Genomic DNA, 10,558 nt, shown 5'->3' on the forward strand with positions numbered 1-10,558 from the left:
GCTTGTTTTTTTTAGTTTTTTTTTTTCCCACTCTTGTGCCACCTTGTGGATGTTAATCACATCAACTTAATCATGTGGTCTGTGATCTAAATGGAGACCCGTTATGTTTGTTATATTCAGGTACTGCAACTCTAAGGCATATTTTGTCAGGTCGTTATGAGGTTAGTCGACTTTTGTGGGGGGTGCTCCGGGAGTATGGAGTGCCGGACCCCTTGATATGGGCTGTTCGGTCTCTGTATGACCGGTGTCAGAGTTTGGTCCGCATTGCCGGCAGTAAGTCGGACATGTTTCCTGTGAGGGTTGGACTCCGTCAGGGCTGCCCTTTGTCACCGATTCTGTTCATAATTTTTATGGACAGAATTTCTAGGCGCAGCCAGGGCGTTAAGGGGTCCGGTTTGGCGACCTCAGAATCGGGTCTCTGCTTTTTGCGGACGATGTGGTTCTGTTGGCGTCGTCAGGCCGTGACCTTCAGCTCTCACTGGAGCGGTTCGCAGCCGAGTGTGAAGCGGCTGGGATGAGAATCAGCACCTCCAAATCTGAGACCATGGTCTTCGGCCGGAAAAGGGTGGAATGCTCTCTCCGGGTCGGGAATGAGATCCTTCCCCAAGTGGAGGAGTTCAAGTATCTCGGGGTCTTGTTTACGAGTGAGGGACGAATGGAGCAGGAGATTGACAGGCGGATCGGTGCGGCGTCTGCAGTGATGCGGGCTCTGCACCGGACCGTCGTGGTGAAGAAGGAGCTGAGCCAGAAGGCGAAGCTCTCGATTTACCGGTCAATCTATGTTCCTACCCTCACCTATGGTCACGAGCTGTGGGTAGTGACCGAAAGAACGAGATCGCGAATACAAGCGGCTGAAATGAGTTTCCTCCGCAGGGTGTCTGGGCTCTCCCTTAGAGATAGGGTGAGAAGCTCGGTCATCCGGGAGGGGCTCGGAGTAGAACCGCTGCTCCTCCGCATCGAGAGGAGTCAGATGAGGTGGCTCGGGCATCTGGTTAGGATACCTCCTGGACGCCTCCCCGGTGAGGTGGCTCGGGCATCTGGTTAGGATGCCTCCTGGACGCCTCCCCGGTGAGGTGGCTCGGGCATCTGGTTAGGATGCCTCCTGGACGCCTCCCCGGTGAGGTGTTCCGGGCCCATCCCACTGGGAAGAGGCCCCGGGGAAGACCCAGGACACGTTGGAGAGACTATGTTTCTCGGCTGGCCTGGGAACGCCTCGGGATCCCCCCAGAAGAGCTGGAGGAAATGGCCGGGGACAGGGACGTCTGGGTCTCTTTGCTCAAGCTGCTGCCCCCGCGACCCGATCCCCGGACCAGCGGAAGATAATGGATGGATGCATGGGTTAGGTTAGTCTGTCACAAGGCTGGTATACGTGGTGACATAACCAAGTATTAAGAAGCTTAGCTGCAGGTATTAAAGATAAACGAAGGCAGGTAAATGAAAGAGGGTCTAAGGTGAAGAGAGTGGCAATTCAGCTTTTTCAAGAGGGGGAGAAAGTTATTCGGACAATAAGGAGGCAAGGCAGCTTAGAGGATGCTTGTGATTGGGAGATACAGGTAGATTTAGGGAGTAGCCTCTACAAATTTAAGGCCTGATATAGTGTAGTGGTCTAGGAGTAGAATGAGAGTATATTTCATAGAGCTGACTGTTCCTTGGGAGGAATTAATAGAAGTTAGGATATGTCCAGTGGAAGTAGGATGTAGAGGATCTGTTGTCTGGGAGGGGTCTCCTGCTGGTGCCCAGAGTCAGGACTAAACAAGGTGAGGCTGCGTTTCAGTTTTATGCTCCTAAAATCTGGAACAGTCTTCCAGAAGATGTGAGACAGGCCTCAACTCTGACAATGTTTAAATCCAGGCTGAAAACAGTTTTATTTAGCTGTGCATATGACACCTGAAAGTATTTTATCTGCACTCTTCACTTTTTAATTACTTAATGATTATTTTAATGGGTTTTAAATTTCTGTCTTTTATTTTTTTAATTCCTTTTTAATGGTTTTATTGCCTTCTTGTGATTTTATGTAGCTGTAAAGCACTTTGAATTGCCCTGTGTATGAATTGTGCTCTATAAATAAAATTGCCTTGCCTTGCCTTGCCTTGCCTTGTCTCATTGTTAAGGGAGCTGGGTGTAAGGAGTGAGTGAGGAAAATAGTGAAGGAAGTGTCAGATGAGGCAGTAAAGTCCAGTCAGTGGATTTGGATTCGAAGAAGCAATAGTAGCTGGGGGCCCAGCAGGGGGAGAGCTTAGGGTAAACAGACTCTTGGAAGAGGCAACGAAGAAATCCAGCATGTATTTAAGTGGAGGGTGTGGCCGATTTGAGCCTTTTGAAACCAGGCGGCCATTTTAGGTGAGTTGGTCTGTATGGCTTTGTTTTTGCTGGCATTTTTAGTGATTGTCTGCTGAATCTGCTAGTGTCTTGTCCTGCCTCCACCTCTGGCACCCTCTATACTTTCATTACCCCCTACCTGAACCAGGGTTTGAATCCCATTCCTACTTATCTTTACCTCTTCTATTTCTACCCCCTACCCGAACCAGGGTTTGCATCCCCACCCTGCTATGACTGGTGTGCAGTTGGTGAGACGCGGGGGTAGTTTGTGGTTGTGGAAAAAAAAAAAAGTTGGTTGTGGTGTGAGGAGCAGTGATGGCTGGCATTAGGGGAGTGACTCTGGGATGCCAGTGATCACTGTCGAGCCTCCTGGAGGTCTTGTGGGCTCAACTTGACGAAACTGATGAAAGGAGGTTCCCACCTGATGACCCCAATGACATGTTAGTCAGCACAGCTTACTTATCTATATAGAGAGTATAGAGAATTATTCACTGAGTCTGGTCCATTTTTTCTTTAACACAAGTTTCTTGTGTTTACCTTGAATGAGGGAGTTCAAAGAGACATGAAAGAGACATTTATTGCTTAAAATCGGAGATGAAGGTTCCCTATCGAGATATAAATATCTGGTACAGACTAATTGGAGATGTGATACTTTTCAGTCTAATGTAAAATACATAAAAATTAAACACTTTCCTACACATTAAGGTACAAGATGCATTTGAGGGTCATACAGCGACACCGCAGCATGATTTAGCGGTCAGGTCTCGGGGGTTAGGAGTCTGATCCTCATGCGTGGTCGTCGGGCCGTTCTCTCGTCAGGTAACAGTGCCATCAATTATCAAAACGCTGCGATCGCCAATAACTGATCAGGAATTTTTCTTTTGCCAGGGAACAATTTCTCACCCGCACTGGCAACAGCGTACAAAGTTAAGAAGCACAACTTGTGGATTAAAGAACTCAACTGTAAGAAGCCACTTAGTGCTTTTGTTCTTATCGGCGTACAAAAGTAGATGTTCTTTTAATCAATGTTCTGACATGGAAAAACTTCAATCAGAAAGAGCGTGTAGTTTCTTGTACTCTTGACAGTACTGCGTTCATCAACAGTTTAAATGGAAATAAACAAGTTTCACCATTTAAAGATAATTCTTTAAACAGCACTCAGTGATAAATGAAATTACACAAATTTTACCTAATTATGTTATGGTCATTAATCTGTTTTACAGGTGAAAAAAACACTGATGAGAATACTGAATTCAGAAAAAGTCTGAAACACCAATTTAAAAAAAATATATATATAAACACAGGGTTGCATAAAATCATGTAAAAGTGGAAGATTTTCCACTCAAGGCTGTCAGTCTGCCATTTGATGAGATAAAACGCCACAAAACTGAGGTGAGGCCGTGTGAAACTGATGCTGTACAAGTACATAACTGCATGCCACAAAAAAGACAAGCAGTCAGCAGATGCTAATACTGGTATCGTCCTTTCTTTCCTCCGTGTCCTCCATAATCTTCATGTCTACCGTGTCCTCCTTGGTTCCTGCCTCCTCCTCCTCCTCCTCCCCAACCACCACCACCTCGTCCACCTCGACCCCAGCCTCCACCACCACGTCCTCTTCCTCCTCCACCATCTTGTCTTTTCTGCCAAGGTGGCATCTCGGGAGGTGGGGCTTGTATCTCAGAGGGGCGTCCTCCTCGGTCTGGTACTCTTCCCATCAGGATCTGTGGGGAGTAATATAGAGAGAGAAAACGATCTGATTTAGGCCTTTTTTTAATGATTTGGGGGGGGGGGGGGGGGGGGGGGGGGGGGGGGCAGGTGTTACTTGTTTACCTTGTTGACGGCACACGTAGTCTTCTCCCTGCTGGAGCCACTGCTGGTCTTTACCATATTGCAGATATCCTCTCTGGCAGCCAGCAGCTCGGCCATGTCCACCGTGGACTGTGGCCTCAGCGAGTGTCTCCTCGGCTGGTAGGCTCTTGCCATACTGTCCACCCTCACCTAAAAAGAAAGAAGAAAAGGCACGAATACTTTTATTAGATAAAACCATGCTGGTATACAAAGAAAGGACTCCTCTACATGACATGTGCTTATCATGCCTTGGCTCTATCTGACCATCCGAATGACTGAACGGTGACGTCCAGCCGTTTGATCAGCATCCTGCGCCGACACTCGTACTCCGACGACAGGACTTTGTTGATGTTGTGCAGCGTCTCCTGTGAGGCCAAAGTCACTTTAATAAGAACCAGATCAAGCAGACCCGAACAAAAATATATAGATATACGTGCAACGCTGACATACAGATCTACATACCCACTGTTCACTGCTAAGACATTTCTTCAGCACTGGGTTTCCAATGGAGGCATCAGGAAGATCTTGAAGTACTTTTTCAACCTATGGCGACAGAGATTCGGATCTCTTAACAAAGCGTGCATGTTTGAAATGGATTTCTCTGAGTTCCTACATTGATTAAAGTCAGTTACAGTAAGCGATCAAAACTCTAACAACAGTGTCTTTTCCCGGGATAAACAGGTAATGCGTCATGCCGACACATAAACTATAACATCAGGAAACTAAATCCCACATGATCGAAAAACAGATAACACGATGCAAGGGCACCGTGTGTAAATACAAGAACTGTAAGTACAAAGTAAACGTGATTACTGGCATTACAGGACATACTTTAAAGTAAAGTATGTGTGATGCTATACAGGCGCTCTGCGGAGGAATGCACGGTCACTGGAATCTAACTGAACTGGTTTGACATGGAAAAACAAAAGAAAGAAAATGCAACAGCAAAGGCACGTGCGTCACTCTGCTGACTGCGTGACAGGCGATGGTCTCATAACTATACCGAAGAGTTTAGGTAGGAAGCCCGAGCGGGTGTCCCATTGGATGCTCCGAGACCTTCTGAAATCCTTAAATAAGTGAAGACGAACAACATGAGGATCAATTGTACAATATAAATTAAAAAAAAACAAGAGAGTACATGTTCGTATACTGTGGTCAATTTCTACAGCCACAGAAGAGCTTTAACTCGCATTAACTTATCAAACGAGTTGCACTCCAAAAAAAATTAATCAAAAACAGATTTCTCAGTTGCTGTAAGCAGTGGCACCTGCTGGCCATGAATATAATCACACAAACAGTCTCACCTGGTTTCGGACTTGAGAGAAAAGCCCTGCCGCCTCCTGTCCTCTGGGCTCTGGCAGCTTCAGGGTTTCACAGATTGCTGAAAGTTCCTGATAAACTGGACTCTCGTCTTGGAGTTTCTCAGAGGCCCGCCTGCTCGTCACCATCTGAGCCGCCTGAAGCTCGGAGCTCAGAAACACTAAAAAAAAAAAAAAAATTTAAAAAAGGGATCAATTCTTAAATCTAGCGCCCGATGTAGAGTTCGAGGCACATTGACCGGATTGAGGAAGCCGATTACATACAGAGAAACTTGAGATGGTCTTTTGTATTTCGCACACTGCCCCTGAGAATCCCAGAAAGGGCCTCTTCATAGGGACAGTGCAGCTCCTTCAGCAAACCGCTCACCTCGACCTGGAGGCTGTCCACTTCGTCTGCAGGGAGAACACAGAGAAAAAGGCTTTAAATGAGTGAAAATGCTTCACTTCGACTAAACAGTGGGGGTGTGGCCAATAACCGGATGGTTGGTGGTTCGATTCCCACTCTCGCCACTCAAAAAGATTGGTGAAACTGACAGCTGGAGGGGCATCAATTCACCTCCTTCTCACGGCTGAGGTGCCCTTGAGCAAGGCAACGTACCCCCATGCTCCCCGGGCGCTTTCATGGCTGCCCACCGCTCCAGGTTGGCATCTGTCTCTATGACTGTGTGACCCTGTGCATGTGTGTGTCAACAGGTGCCAACCTGGATGGGTTAAAAGCGGAAATGCATGTATGCATGACCAATAAATCTGAAAAGGATGAAACTGTGAAATGTGTGTTTCAATGTTCCCGTCATTGTTCTTTTGTCACAGAGAGCGGCGTGCGGTCATCCTAATTGTTTTCACTGAAAGAGGGACACGTCGTTTATGACAGTGACACTTTCACGAGATGATTCTTTACATCCTTAAAAGAATTCATTATGTACTCAAGATTGCAAAAAAAAAAAAAAGAAGAAGACTCACAGGTTACACGATGAGCTTGAGGGGTGTAAGGGTTACCAGCTGGACATATAGAACTTAAAAACAACAACTGCATCTATAAAAATGGAAAAAGTCAAACTGAATACGGTAAGAGGCGTATGTGTCGGATTAAAATAAGAAAGAAGTAGAACTTAAAAAAATACAAAAAACGAGACGGAGTAGTTTTGAAAAGCAGTATGAAAATACGAAAAAAGATAATGTATTTATGATGAACAGTGACACCTTCAAATACATCAAAATAAGATGCAATATCACCTGATCCTGAGGTGAGACTCTCCTCCAGGTCACAGAGCGGCTTCAGTCCGTCCGCCAACCACCTGCAGAGGTCCACATACTCCGGGGAGGACAGCCCTCCCTCTGCGGCTCGGAGCAACGCCTTCTCCTCCAGCAGAGGGCCGCCATAGCTGCGGACCGCCACACACGGCGAAAATGTATTTAATACATGCAGGTGTTATTAGACCAAAGACCACACGTCCACACGCAAACGAACAGCTCAGAGTAGCTAACGGTAAACGCACAGTTAAACAGTTACCCGACACGCGCACAGTCGATTAGCTTACCTGAGCTGCTCTAAAGAGTCCAAAATGTCACACTCCATCGCTGAATGCGTGACTTATTTTCCTTCCGCGTTTATCCTTTTAAAACATGACGATGATACGGATACATTTAGGTTAACATAACCAGCAATTACACCCATTCATATTCACAACGCTATCACCTTCTCGGTGTTCCGGTTGTATACATGAGCCGGAGTGAAACACGGTCAACGACATGGTTCCGCAATGGGTTTCACGGCGGTAACCAGTATTGCATTTGAAAAGCTGTAACTGTAAAATTCGGGTATTTTCACGAGTAAATAAACATAATTAGACTTATAAAGTCTGTATGACCAAGCATAAATATGCGCAGAGTACCTCAGTTTGAACTAATTTGACATGCCTGGCAAAACGTACATTGAAACAGTTTTATTGATCATGGTTTCATTCAGATGGATGGACTTTGGAATTACTGTCTTTAAGAGCACATAGTATCTCATTGTATTATATACAGTTGCATTTGTGTGCATGTAGAGGGCTTACAAAGTTACAAAGTCCTCACCAAAGCGCGTAATTCTCTACCACAGAAGATGCTACTCCCGAATTGCCTGAAATGCCTACTTTCTTGTCCAACCTTTTTAGTTACTTAACCACACATCCCAACGTTTCCATGTTTGATTGTAATGTGGAGTGTGGTCAGAGTGAGCAACCACATCCAAGAAATATTCAGTCAGATGTGAGTTGTTGCAGAACAGCTGAGAACAGGATGAGAGGAAGAAGCTCTCAGCACCATCCCCTCATTAAACTACTTTCAGTAAATTTCCAAACTGATCTGCATCGAATATGAAGTTTAGTTTCAGTCCTGTTCTCAGCTGTTTCTGCTGATCTGCAGAGGGACTGAGTTCAAGCCTTTTCCAGGTTCCTCAATTTCTCTGTCTTCAAATTTTGAAACCAACCCACAAGACATCATTTGGATACAGACCGTGAGACAGAACAGTCCCAACCCAACACGAAGCACCTGAACAAACCAAAGACAGTTGATGAGCAAAGCTGCTTCACAGGAAACATGTTGGAAGACTAAAAGATAGTGTCTGTAGTCATCAGTCTCAGGTAAAAAGTGTCAAGAAAGCAGCACAAACAAGCGGAGTCATAACTCAGAGTCAATAAACTGCTTTGGGACTCGGAGATCATATGTTCAGTCATGCGAGTGCTGCTTAAATGTCTCCAAGTTTTAGAGGCCAAAGTAAGAAGTGAAAATCTTTAAGTCGGAAAGTTTCATTCTCTGATTTAATGGCTCAAGCTGTTACTGAGCAGCTTTTAGTTTGTCAAGATGAAGGATCAAAGCTCTTAAAGAAATAAACTCTGCAGTTCAGCATCTGAACAGAATGGAACCAGCTCAGAAAGGAGACTGAAGCTGTGATTTGGTGGTTCAGACAGATACAGAGCAGCTTTGGGAAGCAGGGGGAGTGGGTTCAACTCCTGTGGATGCTGATGGCTTTTAGAAAAGGAAGGAGAGGACTGAACCTGCATAAGATAAGATGAAATAAGATTAATGAAAGGTTTACTACGATCCTGGTCGAGCAGGTAGCTTTGGAGGAGTAGAGAGATTACGTAAAGCTGTGCAGTATGAAAGTTACGTACGAAAAAGAGTTTAATCAGAGCAAGACGCCTATACTCTGCATAAGCTTGCAAGAATCCATTTTCCGAGAAAGAGTTTGTCACCAGCCCTTTAAAACAATTCCAGGCAGATCTCTGCGATATGCAGGCCCTGGAGGAACACAACGATGGTTATAATTACCTATTAACTGTCATTGACGTATTTTTAAAAAAAAAAAAAAAGGCGTACGTTCATGCTCAAGAGAAAATCTGCTGCAGAGTTGGTGAGGGGTTTTGAATCTGTTTTTAGAGAAAGTGAGACCCCTAAAAAAAAAAAAAAAAAAACCCCTTCAAACAGATGCTGGTAAAGAATTCTTTTACAAGAAATTTAGGGCTTCACTAGAACGCCACGGTATTGAACATTTTGCTGCGCCTAGTGAAGTAAAAGCATCTGTGATTGAGAGGTTTAACCGCACTTTAATAAAAAAAAAAAAAAAAAAAAAAAAGGGGATGTGGAAATTTTTTTACTGCTAATAACACACGTCGATACCTGGATGTCCTGCAGGATCTTGTGAAAAGTTACAATCATAGTTACCATTCAAGCATAAAAATGATGCCTATGCAGGTGACTGGGTTAGATTGACGATTAAGTACCCGTGCGGTTCTCTGGTGGAGTCTTCATAACTTTCCAGGAAGAGAGGGGAAGATTTGACGGGCTAGTATACACCTGCAAGCTGTCTCTGGGGTTCTTAAACAACATCAGATAATTACTGTTCAAACTAATGGTACGACTGTACTTCCCCTGATGAAACGCGTTCTGAGTCAGCATCATGACGCTCATATTTCTATGATGTCTGTACTGTGTGAATTTTCACCACTTCAGGATGGTCCGAGGCTTGAAAAATAACATTGTCCAAAATAACCAAGTCATTTCGATCAGGAGGAAACAGATTTTCATCTTCAAAAGAATGAGACAATCCTTTCACAAACTTAATCTTTTTATTCATCCGCTGCAGTTCAGCATGCAGAGGTTGGAAGGAAGTGTAAATCCATACAATATTTTCAGGTACAGCATCCATCACATGGTTACAATTTTGTAAAACAGTTTTAACAAAGAAAGATTTCCCACACCCACTTGGTCCCACAATCAGACATGAAAAGGGAGTCTTTAGTCTGGGGTCAAAATCTACCTCTTTAACAGAGGACTGTGACATTTTTCCTATTTCAACTTTCCTGTTTTTACCTCTTAACCGATGTTTCAAAAGTGCTGAAACGTTCACGTATAATCGACGGAGGAATTTGATCAGCGTTGTCTACAATCTCCTGATTCAAACCCCCTCCATGCTGCTGCAGCTGCAAACTCCTAACTAAGGAAGAAGTGAGATTTCTTGACACTATCTGGAGACTCGTTTGATAGTGATGAGGTCACAGGAGCAGGACTTTGCGCGGGTGCATCTTCTGACTCAGTTTGACTGGTGAGAGACAAGAGTCTATTTAAATGAAGGACTGCTTATTCTAATTTATGTAAGAAAGCGGCTTGATTATTTTCAACAATTTCATCTTCTTCCTCACTGTCAAACCTAACACGATTTATATTACGGAGTGCAATGATAAGCTCTCTAAAGTAATCTGATGGATGAACCGCTATGGGGATGTTTTGCAGGTCGTTTAATAATTCATCTGGGATAACTCCAACTGTCTGATTATCCATGTTTACACAGAATTAAGAATGGTTTGGGGAAACAGTAGGAAACAGGAAAGTAGAAAAATAAAAAAAATTCAGTTTGTTAACTTTTAGAAAATAACCTTCAAGTCACGGTTTATTTTCCGTAACAATATCTGACTTGTTGCCAGTAATGCGAGGGCTCTTGCTTTGTGACGATGTATTGCTGCGGCTTCTTTTCTACTTGAACCTTGGATTTTAGGCCTTATACGGTGGATGCACAGCATCACTTCTGTGAT

The 10,558-nt window shown here is 44.4% G+C and overlaps 1 protein-coding gene across 1 annotated transcript; it reads right to left on the bottom strand.

The window, feature by feature from the left end:
• Positions 1–2,878: 2,878 nt before the first annotated feature.
• On the bottom strand, positions 2,879–7,200 carry fam98b (family with sequence similarity 98 member B). Its single transcript, XM_075447658.1, has 8 exons — positions 7,025–7,200; positions 6,720–6,868; positions 5,751–5,879; positions 5,472–5,647; positions 4,630–4,710; positions 4,416–4,532; positions 4,150–4,317; positions 2,879–4,040 (listed from the first exon to the last, which is right to left on the bottom strand). Exons 1-8 carry the CDS (start codon positions 7,060–7,062, stop codon positions 3,786–3,788), a joined length of 1,113 nt encoding a protein of 370 aa, XP_075303773.1. The 5' UTR covers positions 7,063–7,200; the 3' UTR covers positions 2,879–3,785.
• Between the last annotated feature and the right edge of the window lie 3,358 nt (positions 7,201–10,558).

Source organism: Odontesthes bonariensis, chromosome 17 (genome assembly GCF_027942865.1).
Source record: "Odontesthes bonariensis isolate fOdoBon6 chromosome 17, fOdoBon6.hap1, whole genome shotgun sequence".
In the NCBI taxonomy this organism is placed as follows: Eukaryota; Metazoa; Chordata; class Actinopteri; order Atheriniformes; family Atherinopsidae; genus Odontesthes; species Odontesthes bonariensis.

Bases quoted from the DNA above. Each gene is read 5' to 3' on its own strand.
- fam98b (XM_075447658.1), bottom strand. From the start codon at position 7,062: ATGGAGTGTGACATTTTGGACTCTTTAGAGCAGCTCAG. The intron at 5,880-6,719 runs GTGATATTGCAT...TTCTCCCTGCAG, and splicing joins GAGTCTCACCTCAGGATCAG to ACGAAGTGGACAGCCTCCAG. The intron at 4,318-4,415 runs GCATGATAAGCA...CTTTCTTTTTAG, and splicing joins GATGGTCAGATAGAGCCAAG to GTGAGGGTGGACAGTATGGC.